This window comes from Phacochoerus africanus, chromosome 3, assembly GCF_016906955.1.
Source record: "Phacochoerus africanus isolate WHEZ1 chromosome 3, ROS_Pafr_v1, whole genome shotgun sequence".
NCBI classification, from domain to species: Eukaryota; Metazoa; Chordata; class Mammalia; order Artiodactyla; family Suidae; genus Phacochoerus; species Phacochoerus africanus.
This window is the reverse complement of record NC_062546.1, coordinates 181,443,263-181,458,985: the sequence shown is the minus strand read 5'-3', so window position 1 is coordinate 181,458,985 and position 15,723 is coordinate 181,443,263. Positions and strand designations below refer to the sequence as shown.

At 37.1% G+C, this 15,723-nt stretch overlaps 1 protein-coding gene across 3 annotated transcripts in view; it reads right to left on the bottom strand.

Annotated features, from left to right (window-relative positions):
* The window catches only part of SPAG16 (sperm associated antigen 16), a 137,564-nt gene that overhangs the window by 77,581 nt on the left and 44,260 nt on the right, over window positions 1–15,723 (bottom strand). For all 3 annotated transcript variants that reach the window (XM_047773421.1, XM_047773424.1, XM_047773420.1), the window contains exon 8: window positions 13,993–14,062. In XM_047773421.1, coding sequence (XP_047629377.1) covers window positions 13,993–14,062 — 70 coding nt within the window. The remainder of the gene's footprint in view (window positions 1–13,992; window positions 14,063–15,723) is intronic.

Sequence of the window (15,723 nt, the reverse complement as noted above, 5' to 3'; positions counted from 1 at the left end):
AGTCCTTAGGGTTTTCTATGTATAGTATCATGTCATCTGCATACAGTGACAGTTTGATCTCTTCTCTTCCTATATGGATGCCTTTGATTTCTTTTGTTTGTCTAATTGCTGTGGCTAGGACTTCCAAAACTACGTTGAAGAGCAGTGGTGAGAGTGGGCATCCCTGTCTTGTTCCAGATTTGAGTGAGAAGGCTTTCAGTTTTTCCCCATTGAGGATTATATTTGCTGTGGGTTTATCATAAATGGCTTTGATTATATTCAGGAATGTTCCCTCTATACCCACTTTGGCAAGGGTCTTGATCATGAATGGATGTTGGACTTTGTCACATGCTTTTTCTGCATCTATTGAGATGATCATATGATTTTTGACTTTTTTTTTTTTGTTAATGTGGTGTATGACGCTGATTGATTTGCATATGTTGAACCATCCTTGTGAACCTGGGATGAACCCAACCTGGTCATGGTGTATAATTTTTTTGGTATGTTGTTGGATTCGGTTGGCTAAGATTTTGTTGAGAATTTTTGCATCTATATTCATCAATGACATTGGCCAATAGTTTTCTTTTTTGGTGGTATCTCTGTCTGGTTTTGGAATGAGGGTGATGGTGGCATCATAGAATGTCTTTGGGAGTATTCCTTCTTCTTCAACCTTTTGAAAGAGTTTAAGGAGGATGGGCACCAGTTCCTCTTTATATGTTTGATAAAATTCACCTGTGAAGCCATCTGGTCCTGGACTTTTATTTGTAGGGAGTGATTTTATGACCTCTTCAATTTCATTTCTAGTGATCGGTCTGTTCAGTTGGTCTGTTCTACCTGATTCAGTTTTGGCAGGCTGTAAGATTCTAGAAAATTGTCCATTTCTTCCAGATTGTCAAACTTGTTGCCATATAGTTGTTCATAGTATTCTCTTATGGTTTTCTGTCTTTCTGCTGTATCCGTTGTGATTTCTCCTTTTTCATTTATAATTTTGGTTATTTGGGTTCTTTCTTTCCTCTTTTTAGTGAGTCTGGCCAGGGGTTTGTCAATTTTGTTCACCTTTTCAAAGAACCAGCTCTTGGTTTTATTAATTTTCTCTATTGTTTTTTGAGTCTCTATTTTATTGATTTCTTCTTTGATCTTTATAATTTCCTTCCTTCTGCTGACTTTAGGACTTTTTTGTTCTTTTTCTAATTCATTTAGGTGGAGGGTTAAGTTGCCCATTTGGGATCTTTCTTCTTTTTTGAGAAAGGCCTGTATTGCTATAAATTTCCCTCTGAGCACTGCTTTCGCAGCATCCCATAGATTTTGAGAGGTTGTGTCTTCATTATCATTTGTTTCAAGGTAGTTTTTAATTTCCTTCTTGATTTCCTCATTGACCCATTGGTTTTTTAGTAGCATGTTGTTTAGTCTCCATGCAGTAGGTTGTTTCTCTTTCCTTTTCCCATGGTTGGTTTCTAATTTCATGGCATTGTGGTCAGAGAAGATACTTGAGATAATTTCTATGCTCCTAAATTTATTGAGATTCGCTTTGTGTCCCAATATGTGGTCGATTCTTGAGACTGTTCCATGAGCATTTGAGAAGAATGTGTATTCTGCTTTTTTTGGATGTAGTGTCCTGAAGATATCAATGAAGTCTAACTTTTCTATTGTTTCCTTTAGGATCTCTGTTGCTTTATTGGTTTTCTGTCTAGAGGATCTGTCCATTGATGTGAGGGGGGTATTAAGGTCTCCTACTATGATTGTATTCTCATCAATATCTCCCTTTATGTCTGTTAATATTTGTTGTATGTATCTGGGTGCTCCTGTATTTGGGGCATATATGTTGACGATAGTAACATCCTCTCCTTGGATGGATCCCTTAATCATTAAGTAGTGTCCTTTTTTGTCTTTCTTTATGTCTTTTGTTTTAAAGTCTATTTTGTCTGATATGAGCATTGCGACTCCTGCTTTTCTGTCGTGTCTATTGGCGTGAAATATTTTTCCCCACCCTTTCACTTTCAATCTATGTGTATCTTCTGTCCTAAGGTGAGTTTCTTGTAGGCAGCATATTGAAGGTTTTTGCCTTTTTATCCACTCAGCCACTCTGTGTCTTTTGATTGAGGCGTTCAGTCCATTGACATTTAAGGTGATAATTGATAGATGATTATTTATTGCCATTTGAACCTCGTGTTCCAGTTGATTCTATGGTTCTCCATTCTTCCTTTCTTTTTTTTTTTTTTCTTTGGTTGGATGGTCTCCTGTTATTATCTGCTTGAGTGTATTTTTTTTTTCATTTTTTTGCAAATGCAATATTTGGTTTTGGCTTGTGGTTGCCCTGTTTTTTAAGTATGCTAACCCCTTCCCATAGTTGTGTGTTTTAGCCTGATGGTCCTGTAAGTTCAAACACTACATTACTATATTAAAATTAAGAAGAGAAACATACAAACAAACAAAAAGGGTTATTTACTTCCTAACATTCCTTGCCCACATTTTATGGTTTTGATGACTCTTTTTTATTTTTTTCTTTTTAATTTTATTTTGTTTGAGGCCTGCTCATGATTAAATCTGTATGCTGGCTTATTTGAGTGACTGCTCTCTGATTGCAGTTTCCTCAGTCCTAGTTCTTCCTCTTCTTTTTTTTTTTCCTTCCCTTTCCTTCCTTTCTTTTTGGTTTAGAGAAGCCCTTTCAATATTTCCTTTAACCTGGGTTTTGTGTTGCAGTATTCTTTAAGTTTTTGTTTGTTGGAAAAAATTTTTATTTCCCCTTCTATTTTAAATGATATTCTTGCTGGATAGAGTATTCTAGGTTGCATATTTTTTCCTTTTAGCACTTTAAATATCTCTTGCCATTCCCTCCTAGCCTGTAGTGTTTCTGTAGAGAAGTCAGCTGATATTCTTATGGGGGTTCCCTTGTAGGTAACATTCTGTTTTTCTCTTGTTGCCTTTAGGATCCTCTCTTTATCAGTAGCTTTTGCCATTTTTATTATGATGTGTCTTGCTGTGGGTCTGTTTGTGTTCAGTTTGTTTGGGGCCCTCTGTGCTTCTTGTATCTTGAACACAGTATCCTTTAGATTTGGGAAGTTTCCAGTGATAATTTCTTCAAATATATTTTCCATCCCCTTATCTTTTTCTACTCCTTCTGGAATTCCTATTATGCGTAGATTGGCCCGCTTTATATTATCCCATAGGTCTCTTATATTGCTTTCCAGTTTTTTGATTCGGTTTTCTGTCTGTTGACCGGATTGAGTGATTTCCATTATTCTATCTTCCATATCACTGATTCGTTCTTCTGCATTATTCATTCTGGTTTTTACTGCCCTTAGTTCAGTTTGCATCTCTGCAAGTGAAGGTTCTAGTTTTTTCTTGGCTCCTCCTTATATTTTCTAGTTCCTTTCTGAGGGTATCTGCATTACTGTTCATATCTTCTCTTAATTCCTTCAGTATTTTCACTATTTCTCTTTTGAACTCCAGGTATATCAGACTGCAGAGATCTGTTTCATTGTCGACTGTTTTAGGTGAGTTCTCCTGTTGGTTTGACTGGGGGTGGTTTCTCAGCTTCTTCATCTTGTTTGTTGTTTTCTTTCTCCTGAGGGAGTTGTACTCTCCGTTACTGGGCAGTGTTTACCTTGTCACTGCCATGGAATATTTCCTGAGGGCTGGCGTTGTTGGTCAATTTTTTTGAGGCAGTGTGGCTTTTCTGGAGTGTTGATGGGGCTAACAGTGTTTCTTTGAAGCAAAGGAGGACTTCCTGAGGGCAGATAGGACTGGGAGGTCCACACCACGATGGTAGCAGATTTCACTTGGTCATGCAGCGCTTGCTCTGGTGTTTTTAGGCTGTGGGGTTCTTGCAGGGGGTTGGCGGTGTTGGGCAGCTGTTCCTCAGGAGTGCAGCACCCCCTGGGGGCTGGAGCAGCTATCTGGGTCACTGAGAACCTAAGAGGCTCTTCCCTAGGGCAGCCCAATTCAGAAGGACAGCCTGAGAATGTAGGCGGATCTTTTCACAGTCTGGCCAATCTTGTTGCAGCTTTTCTGGGCTGCAGGGGCTCTTCTAGGGGGCTGGTGGTGCTGAGCAGCTATTCTGCGGGAGTGGGGCACCCCCTAGGGGCTTGGGCGGGTAGCAGGGCCACTGGAAACCCAAGAGGCTCCTCCCCAGGGCAGCCCGACTCAGAAAGACAGTCTGAGATCTTTTCCCGGCTCGGCTGAGCTTGTTGTGGCTTTTCTGGGCTGCAGGGGGTCCTGCCTGGAGCTGGCAGTCCTATGCAGCTGATCCACTAGGGCACCCCCTGGGGGCTAGGGCGGGTAGCAGGGCCGTTGGAAACCGAAGAGGCTCCTCCCCGGGGCAGCCCGACTCAGAAAAACCGTCTGGGAATTAGGCAGATCTATTCACGGCCTGGCTAGGCTTGTTCTAGCTTTTCTGCGCTGCAGGCCTTTTCTCGGGGGCTGGTGGTGTTTGGTGCTACTCTGCGGAAGTGTAGCCCCTCCAAAGGGCAAGCGGGCCTGTGGCAGGGACAGCACCTGTGGTGGTAGGCTTCAGGAAATTGTTGAGGCCAGCCCTCCTGGATGGCAGGCAGCCCCAGATTCGGCGAGAGCATAGGGGGTGGTGGGGGTGGGGGGAGGGGATGCACTGGGAAGCACAGCTTTCAGCTAGCTAGCGGGCCTGTAAGCTTGCTGTGGCATGGGGGGTATTCTATGGGGACCCACCCCTTCTTCTCTCCCCTCCCCAGCACGGGCGCAGACCAGGCTCTTCTCCCAGGTTCCCTCTGATGTGGCTTTCCACTTCCCCGCCCCTAGAGTATTGCTCCCTTCCTCTGTGACAGCTTTGTTTTCTAGTCTTCTAGTCTCCCAGGCAGTCTCTGCCCCGTCAAATGGTCTCTAGACCTCCCAAGCAGTTTCCGCTCCGCCCCGCCCCCCCAGCCAAGGGACTAACCTCTGGAGCCTAGGTCTCGGTGCCCAGCCCCCACCCAGGCGTCCCCCGGCCCTTTCTCAGGACTAACCTCTGGAGCCCAGCCCCCACCCAGGCGTCTCAATTTTTGGTGACTGTGCCCATAGTTCAGATGGTCCGTTCGGTTCTTGATCGGCTTTTCCGTACTCCAACTTACTGCTACACTCTTCTCTGCATCTGGAGATTCCTCCGGTTCGTTTGATCTTTCCCCCGTGTAGGTGACTTTCCAGGGTTCGGGATCCCTTTCTCCTCTGCAGTTCCCTTTCAGGAGCGCCCGTCCCGCTCGGATTCACCTTCTCTCACTCTCCTCTTTTCTCCCGTTCTGCCCCGTAATGTCACGAACTTCTTGCCGTTATTGGAGTTTAGGTTCTTCTGCCAGTGATTGGTTGCTGTTCTGTGCGAGTCATTTATTCTGTAGATGTGCTTTTTTTTGTTGTGTTTGTGGGAGAGGGCGAGCGTGTCCCCCTACTCCTCCGCCATCTTGTCCTCTCAACATCACTTTTAATTACACAAGGATTTGTAGAACAAATGAGAGGCTCAAACATTAAAGTTTTTGTGTCACATTCATGGTTAAGTGCGTATAATTTTTAAATTCTACATAGCACTTCTTAAGGTTTAGTAAATATCCTAGCAAAGTCATGTCTATATCATGGCATCATTATGTTTATCGTTAAATGCTTATTAATGACAAGGTCTAGAGTATTGATTGGTGCTATGCAGTTTCCCAAATTTTATTTGGCACAATCATCATCTTAAGGAAGGTACAGTTCCCTGAGAAAAATAAAGCAAACATCAAATAAACAAACAAACACATTTTCACTTATGAAAATTACAGTTACTGTTCTTCCAGTGCTAAATTTCACTCATTCAACCATTTCTTAATGTATGCACACATTCAAACCAATATTAACTTAACAAGTTCAGGCTGCTGGTTAAATGTCTGAAATGCTGGAATATACTCATTGAACAAATACTTAATTACCTACATACTGCCAGTCTCTAAACCCATTATAGGTTAGACAAGACAATGATTTAACCAAAAAAAAGTTGAAAAAATTATCCACAATTTATCTCAGAAAGATAAAGAGAAAATATCAAAAAGATCAGAAAACTAAAATGAGATCAAGTATACATTTAATTGGAATTCAGAAAAAGGTAATAGAGGTAGGGAGAAAGAAGCTGTATTTGAAATGACAGCTTTCTAAACTGGTCCACATGCTCCATATAATCATAAGAAATTGACATCTTGTAATGTAATCTCGAACAGCAAAAAAAACAAACAAAAAAAAAACCTTAAAAACCAATTAATTAAAACCTTAAGGACTACTTTGCTCCACTGCACATGACATCTGTTTGTGCATGTTGAGTCTGCTTTTAAAGTTTTTTAACTCCCTAAAACATTTCCAATTTCTTGCTGTTCTTCCTGAATTCTGTTTCCTATCATAAATTAGAAGACATCATAAAATATAATTAGATATATCTTTATAACTTGGTTTGGAAATAGCTATTGTATTCAAATTGCAACCACATATGAAAACAAAGTAAGATAGGTTAATGAATAACACAAACATAAGAAAAACTAACATATTGATAAACTTTTTGAACTTTAATAATTTGCACAAGAAGTTTTATCTCATAAAATGTAATACTTTCTTTGCTTTCTGTGTAGTTTCTTGTAAATATTTGATTCATATTAATTTTCATAACTAAGAAAAGTATAACACAATACTATCACTTCAAATACCTAGTTGACAATAATTCACTATTTCATAGTTTCTCCAGGGCATTTTTCTATTATTCCACATACATACAAGAATAAATATAAAATTATAAATCCTTTTCAGGTGAGAAATCTGAGTACCAAAGTATTAATAACATTTTCTCTAGGTGGTGGCAATTATGGATAATTTTTAAAACATTTTATCATTTAATATTTTTCTGTAATAAGCATGTCAACTTGATAGTCAAAAAATATGGTATGTTTAAAATTCTTTGATAACTATTCCAAGTGAGTCTAATTTTTGTCTTATTCCTTAAACACAGATTAAATAATAATTAGCCTTTCTCCTAAAGTTCAGAGTAAATAACAATCAAGTCATTGTTTCCTACAGAGTGATTTACCTTTAAATAGTTTCTACTGCCATATCAACTTCTGCTCAAAATAAATGAAAAATAGAGGAATGACAGACGGAATATTTTTAAAATTAAACTGAGAAAATGAAGAGAGAAAGAGTTAAAGAAATTAAAATAATCATGAAGGACAGCAAGATTTATGAGGAAACGTCAGTTAAACAATAAGACAACGTTTTACAAATAACAGTCCTTGCCTAAGTAAGGCTTCAAACTGACCAGCCAGTTTGAGTGATGCTGGAGTCTGTGACCACAGCCAAATGCTGACAAAAGAAGCCTAGGAAAAGGTACTGCAAACCCTATACCTAAAACTAGAATGCCTGTTTTTTAAGCACACAGTTATTCAGTACAGAATTTAAGGAATTACTTTTATTCAGGTAATTGGGATCATGAGACTAAGAAAATCTGTTTTCTTCATGTTGAGTTGGATTTTTTTTTTTGATCAAAAAGCCTCTTCAAAATATCATTGATAAAAATATAATCACATACTTGCTCTTCAAAGCAACTTATAAATTTCTGTCTTAAAAAATTGCAATGAGGAGTTCCCGTTGTGGCGCAGTGGTTAACAAATCCAACTAGGAACCATGAGGTTGCGGGTTCGGCCCCTGCCCTTGCTCAGTGGGTTAAGGATCCGGCGTTGCCGTGAGCTGTGGTGTAGGTTGCAGACGCGGCTCGGATCCCACGTTGCTGTGGCTCTGGCGTAGGCCGGTGGCTATGGCTCCGATTAGACCCCTAGCCTGGGAAACTCCATATGCCGAGGGAGCGGTCCAAGAAATAGCAAAAAGACAAAAAAAAAAATTGCAATGAATTAAATACTAGAAGATAATTTCGGCAAGGAATTATCTGTAAATGATCATCTTATTTTAATAAAGATGTCAAGGATAAATAAATAAAATCATGAGCTATCATACTAGAATCTAACATCAGGGATTAACTGGTATAGCATTAACCCCTCAACCTTTATGCATTCTCATATATATATTCACAAACGATTCATTGTAAGTTAGAGTTCCAGATATTATAGTAGTTTCACATCATCCTTTCATACCTAATCTGATTGTATTCTTCTTAAAAGTCATCTATATATGAAACAAATAACTTTTTCATACAGACAGAAAAATATATTCTTTAAAAATGAAGTAAAGGGAGTTCCTGTCATGGCTCAGTGGTAACGACCCCGAATAGTATTCATGAGGACACAAGTTCGATCCCTGGCCTCGCTCAGAGGGTTAAGGATCTGGCGTTGCCATGAGCTGTGGTATAGGTCACAGACTCAGATCAGATCCCGCATTGCTGTGGCTGTGGTGTAGGCCAGCAGCTGTAGCTCCAATTTGACCCCTAGCATGAGAACTTCCATATGTAGCTGGTGCAGCCCTAAAAAGTGAAAAAAAAAAAATGCAGTAAGAAAAAAACATAGAAAATAATCACATCACATAAAGAAAATCATGTAAACATTTTGGTGGGCATCCTCTAATAATTTTTCTTTGCATATATTTAACAAGCATGCTTTTATACTCTATAAATGGTTTTATTTCTTAACATTAAAACACATGCATCTTTCTATGCTTGATTTTAAAGAATTTCTGGTATTATAAGGTCAAGTATATATAAACATTCACATCTGGTTAGAGACTAGGATTGCTTATTATTTTTGTTACTATAGATATGACTGCAATAAACTTCCTTATACATAGTGTCTTTAAGCATCATGGAGTGAAATGATATTTCTTTACCATAAAATCTTAGGAAATAAACTACTAAATCAAGGCTAAGAAAAAAATTTTGAATGTGACAATGATACATATTTCTTTCAAGCTTTAATTAGAGAACACAAGAATAATCACCTGAAAAAACAGGATGTTATGTTTATTAAGAAATTCACTATTTTGCAGTCTTTCTGTACTTTAGAGTTTCTTATTATTCTCTTTTAAATGAACATTTTCGAGGTATAATTTACATATGATACAATGCATACATTTTAAGTGTAGAGTTGGATAAGTTTTAACAAAGATAAGAAGGTGTATAACCAACCACCAAAATCAAGATATAGAATATTTGCATTTACCCCAAAGTATTATTTTTTATCATTTACATACCTTATAAATATTACCTTAAAATGCTATACTTTTTGTCTTTATCAACCACTTTCCTTTTAAGGAAATTAAGAAGAAGAAATCTTCATCTTTATGTTGACCAGAATTAAGCATTTCTAGATATCTGTACAGTATTTATATCTGTAGATCTGACTTTTTCTGGCTTTTCTTTCTGCCCAAAGAAATTACTTGTACTTTAGGATGGCTTGCAACAAAATCTCTCAGTTTTCATTTACATGGAAATGTCTGTATTTCCCTCTACTTTCTGAAGAATATTTTTATTGAATATACAATTCTAAATTAAATTTTTTCCATATTTTAAAGATGTCACTGTTTCAAGCCCCAAGTATTTCTGACATGAAATCAGCCTTTATTTGTATTACTGTTCCCCTGTAGGTAATGTCTTTTCTCTCTTGCTGCTTTCAAGATTTTCTCACATAAATTCTGAATACAGTGTATCCAGGTATGATTTTGTGGTTTTGGTTAGTTGATTTTTTGGGTCTATAAATTTTCCTTACATCAATTTGGAAAATTTTAGATCATCTTTTGTTTAAATATTTTTATGCCCCATACTCATTCTTTTTTCCATCAGTCCTCCAATTACCTATACATTAAATAGGCAAATTTCCTTCCATTTTTTTCTCTCTTCTTTAGGTGATTTTTATTGATGTCATTTAAAATTCACTGACACATCTGTCATCTTCAATTTATTAAGTATAAAATTTTGATTTGTTATTATATTTTTCAGTATGAGATTTCGATTTCCTTTTTTTGTTTGTTTGTTTCCATTTATCTTCCAAGACTCCTTCTCTTCACTTATTTATGACATATTTTCCTTGGTCATATTAAAAATAACTGTTATAGTGCAGAACCTGAAGACAATGGAACCATATGGTTCTAAAGAACCATAATCTTAGCCCTATATAAGGGAAGTGTTATAGAACTCTGTTGCCAAGTAGATAAAGCATCCTGTAGAGTCCAGGCAAATAAGCCATTCTAACAGGAATTCTCTGGGAAATGTCTCATGCAGCCTTTAAATTCCTGGGAGCAATCATACATCACTCAGTGTCCTAGAACACATGACAAGTGAAGTACCTGGGCTTCACTGCTGTTGTGGTTTACGCTGAATTCCATCATAAACAGAAGTTAATTGATTACAAAAAACTGAATAGGAAAAACCTCATGCTCTAGGCTGCAGGTCTGCTAGAGCTATGCCGCACACTGTGCTGGCAAACTAGACCCAAGTTATTGAGTGTGACAGAGGGTTACCCCAAGTAGATAAGGATTAGGAGACAAGATTACAAAGTAGAAGGACCTGAGCTCACCTCCTCTCATGAAAACACCAAAATCACAACTAATTTCTGAACAACCAAATGACATACAAGGGAGTCCCCAAAAGATTATCAACTATTTTTTTTTAACAGAAACTCTGCAGGCCAGAAGAGAATGGCATGATATATTTAAAGTGATGAAAAGAAAAAACCTGCAACAAAGAATACTCTACCCAGCAAGACTCTCGTTCATATTTGATGGAGAAATCAAAAGTATTTCAGAGACAAAAAGCCAAGGTAATTTGGTACCACCAACCAGCTTTAGGACAAATACAAAAGGAAACTGTCTAGACAGGAAAGAAAAGGCCACAACTAGAAACAAGAAAGTTACAAGTGGGAAAGTTCACCAGTAAAAACAAACATAAAATAAAAGTAGGAAATCATCCACATACAAATATGATATCAAAGCAAGCAATCATGAGGAGAGTACAAATGAAGGATATTGCAAACATATTTGAAATTAAAATAATCTAAATAAAAACCATTAAAAAAAATGCACCCGTAAGTTCACTGCAGCACTATTCACAATAGCCAAGACATAGAAACCTAACTGTCCATCAGCAGATAAATGGATTAAGAAGATGTGGTATATATACACAATGGAATACAACTCAACCATAAAAAAGAACAAAATAATGCCAATTGCAGCATCGTGGATGGAACTAGAGACTCTTATACCAAGTGAAATAAATCAGAAAGAGAATGCCACACACCATATGATATCACTTATATCTGGAATTTAATATATGGCACAAATGAACTTTTCCACAGAAAAGAAACTCATGGACTTAGAGAATAGGTTGCCAAGGGGGAGGGGTAGGGAGTGGGATAGACTGGGAATTTGGGGTTCATAGATATAAACTATTGCCTTTGGAATGGATAAGCAATGAGATCCTGCTGTACAGCCCTGGGAACCATATCTAGTCATTTATGATGGAGCATGATAATGTGAGAAAAAAGAATGTACATCTGTATGTGTGACTGGGTCACCTTGCTGTATAGTGGAAAATTGACAGAACAGTGTAAACCAGCTATAATGAAAAAAAAATAAAAATCATTAAAATAATAAAAATAAAAATAAAAAATAAAACAATCTTGTGCATAGACAGACTGCAATATCAAAATCTCATAGTAACTCCAAAACCAAAAAAAGATATACACAAAAAAGAAAAAGGATTACAAATATAGCATTAAAAATAGTAAGACAGTTCTCAAATCACAAGAGAACAAAAGAGGAAAGGAAGGAAGAAAAAAGATCTCCAAAAACAAATCCAAAACAATTAACAAAACAGCAATAAGGACATACATAATTACCTTAAATGTAAATGGATTAAATGCTCCAACCAAAAGACATAGACTACCTGAATGGATACAAAAACAAGACCCACATATCAAAAGAAAAAAAAAAAAGCAACTCAATTAAAAAACTGGCAGAACTAAATAGACATTTCTTGGGTTCCTGTCATGGTGCAGTGGAAACGAATCCAACTAGGAACCATGAGGCTGCGGGTTCAATCCCTGGCCTTGCTCAGTGGGTTAAGGATCCGGCGTTGCTGTGAGCTGTGGTGTCGGTCACAGATGCAGCTAGGATCTGGCATTGCTGTGGCTCTGGCATAGGCTGGCAGCAACAGCTCCAATTAGACCCCCAGCAGGGGAACCTCCATATGCTGTGGGTGGAGCCCTAAAAAGCCAAAAAAATAAAGACATACATAGACATTTCTTCAAAGAATAAAAAAGGTCCCAAAACCCAGTAAAATATGCTCAACATCACAAATGATTAGAGAAATGTAAGTCAAAACTATAATGAGGGAGTTCCCATCGTGGCACAGTGGAAATGACTCTGACTAGGAACCATGAGGTTGTGGGTTCGATCCCTGGCCTTGCTCAGTGGGTTAGGGATCTGGCATTGCTGTGAGCTGTGGTGTAGGTTGTGGGTGCAGCTCACATCTAGTGTTGCTGTGGCTCTGGCATAGGCTGGCAGCTGTAGCTCCGACTGGACCCCTAGCCTCGGAACCTCTGTATGCTGTGGGTATGGCCCTAAAAAAACAAAAAGACAAAAAAACAAAAAAAAAGTGTAATGAGATATACCTCACACTAGTCAGTGTGGCCATCATCAAAAAATCTACCAACAATAAATGCTGGAGAGGGTGCAAAGAAAAGGAAATTCTCCTACACTGTTGGTAGGAATATAATCTGGTACAACCACTATGGAGAATAGGATGGAGGTTCCTTAAAAAACTAACTATAAAACTACTCTATGATCCAGCAATCCCATTCCTGAGCATATATCCAAAGAAACCTGTAATTCAAAAGGATAATGCACCCCAACATTCAGGGCAGCACTATTTACAACAGCCAAGACACAGAAGCAACCTAAATGTCCCTCGAGAGAGGAATCGATAAAGGATATGTAGTACATATATACAATGGAATATTACTATCCATAAAAAGAATGAAATATTGTTATTGTTATTCCCCCAATACAATTTACAATAAAAAATAAAAATAAAAAAGAATGAAATAATGCCATTTATAGATTATAAACACTCTAGACAACTGTCCTCCTCTGAATAGTACCGATTTTTGTTCTAGCAGTCAGTTTAATTTTTTGATGATCACCTTGAATTCTAGGGTTAATCTGATGTTTTATTAGTGTGTATCAATAGAAAGCCCTAAATATTTCCCAAGGTTCTCTAATTGGGCAAAATTCAAACTCTAAGCTCTGTTTCCCCAAGAAATTCTGTGTAAGCTTTATTTTAGGTTTTATAGTGTGGGTGCAGGATATTTAATGTTAATGTGGTGTTACCAAGGGTTAAAGAGGTCTCTCCATCCACACATGGCCAGAACACCAACGTATCGCATCACTGCTTGACATCTAGAACCCCTTAATCCTATAGAGTCTTCTTAGTAGGTCTCAGGTAGTTTTGCATGTGTAGCTTCGCCATCAACTAAGGACTCTTGAATACTCTCTTACAAACCAGGCCACTGCTCATTGTTAGCATTCTCTTATTTGGTGCACTTTTCTACAGATTCTAGTTGCATCAACAACTCATGAACTGCAGTCTTTGCCTTTTCAGTTCATACAGGAGTGCCATCTCTTCCTGACCTCTCTCTCCGGGGAGCTTGGTTTAAAAGTTTCCCTATACGAAAGGCCATTGTGATGATGGACCTTAACTTATAAATTTTCCTTCTGTCATCTGCCTTCTGTGACTTGTGATGTTTTCCAGTGCCTAAAAGTAGCTATCTCATATGTAGTCTAGTTTTATAGTTATTTATGGAGGGAAGGCTAGTCTGGTACCAGGTACTCCATCAGGACCAGAAACAGAAGTCCTGCCATTATGGTTTACTCATATTTTTCTCTAAAATTAGTATATACAATATTATATCTATATTTCCTCGATACTTTCATTAAATATTTTAACTTTGGAATTATCACATCATTTATTAGCTTTTAATCATCTCTAGAATTTTGAGTTCTAATAAGGCTGAAAAATCACCAACCAATAATAAATTTAAATTTTATCACATTTTACTTTACCTCTTAATTCAGGAGCATAGACACCATGTCCTATTTCCATATGCTTCAATGTTTCTTGAAGTCCAGAAATCTAAAAATTAAAATCCATGGATGTGGGATTATACCAAATAATTCAAAAAATGGGTTTTAAAATGCAACGTTTAAATGCTGATTACAAAGTAGAAAATATTAATTTCTCTTAAATTAATTCCTACATATTTTAAAAATTTAACAAGAGAAAATATAATTTTAAAATAAATTCCACAGGCAAATATTTAGTATTTATTATGGGTAAGCATCTGAAATGTTTACTTTACCACAAAGCTTTTGGAAACAAGAATACTCGTTACACACTTTTAATGATAATTATTCAGGTCTCTACTTTGAGAGAGTTTTATCCTCTGTTGAAATTGCTTCACAACAACTTAATTCATCTTTATGTCCATGAAAGATGAGGTAAATATTAATTGGGAAGTAAAATATGAAAAACCTGCTACTATTCTAAAATTCTTAGCTCATTCTCTACCCACAAATAGGCCTTGTTATTTTAAATATATTTTTTAATTTAGAGCATTTGTTAGCTTGCTTGATGGTATATTATTTACCTATATTTTCCTGAAAAACAGACTTCAAATTCAACCTTAAAAAGCTATCTCAACAACCCTCATATGATGATTCAATACAAAATATCCTCTGTTTAATTATATATATAGGTACACACGTTTTTCTATCACTGAGCATCAACATTTCTTTATTAACAGAAAAGAGAATATAATAAATTGTAGTCTATGGATTAGTGCTCATGAAATGCCTGGGTGAAAAAAAAGAGTGAAAAATTTGTATCGCTTCTTGGACGCCGAATTAAATTTTTTAAGTGAATTTCTTATTTAGAATAGTGCGAAATTTATATAAAAATTGCAAATATGGTACACAGAGTTCCTGTATACTGTTTCTTGTACATTACCATGGTACATCAACAGGCTCAACATCCAACCCAAATTTGAGTGGTGGTCTATCTGTAGGTACCCACAATAGCTCCTTTGTCCCTTGACATACCTCACTGTTGTACTGGGTATTTCCTCTCTTCCTGTCTTCCTTTCATCCATCCTTCCTTACTTTCTCCCTCTTCCCTCCCTTCCTTTCTTTCTTCCTTTCTCTCTTTCGTTCTTCCTTCCTTCCTTTCTTTCTTCCTTCCTTCCTTTCTTTCTCATGCTCTCTCTCTCTCTCTCCCCCACTCCCTTCTCTTTCCTTGCTTTCTTTTTTTACTTTATGAATATTTCCTAGTTTCTGGGACAAGATGTCCCACGTGCTCACCCAGGCACATCCCAAACGACAATCATCCCCTTCCTTAAGGAGCACTATTTCCTCTTACTGGAGGATAGTATTACAAATTGATATCGGGCACTGGGTATCCTCATTACTACTACAGTCATTACTTCTAGACCCTCTCAGCAGTCAGACCTAGAAATAGATACAAATGTATTTTTCAGACTATCTCCCGAACTGATCCCCATGATCCAAAAAAGATAAAATATAATTTATTATACAGAAATATTCTAAAAAGTAAACTACATTTATCTTTTTTAAATGCAGATCTCTAAATCAGAATTTCAGACATTTTTGGTAATTTTCTTAAACTAAAATAATTAAATTATAGATATTTTTATAAGACAAATAATTTTAAAAATAATCACATTGTTTACTGTCTATCAAAAGAATCTGAAAACACATTAGATTCTTGGCATCTCACAG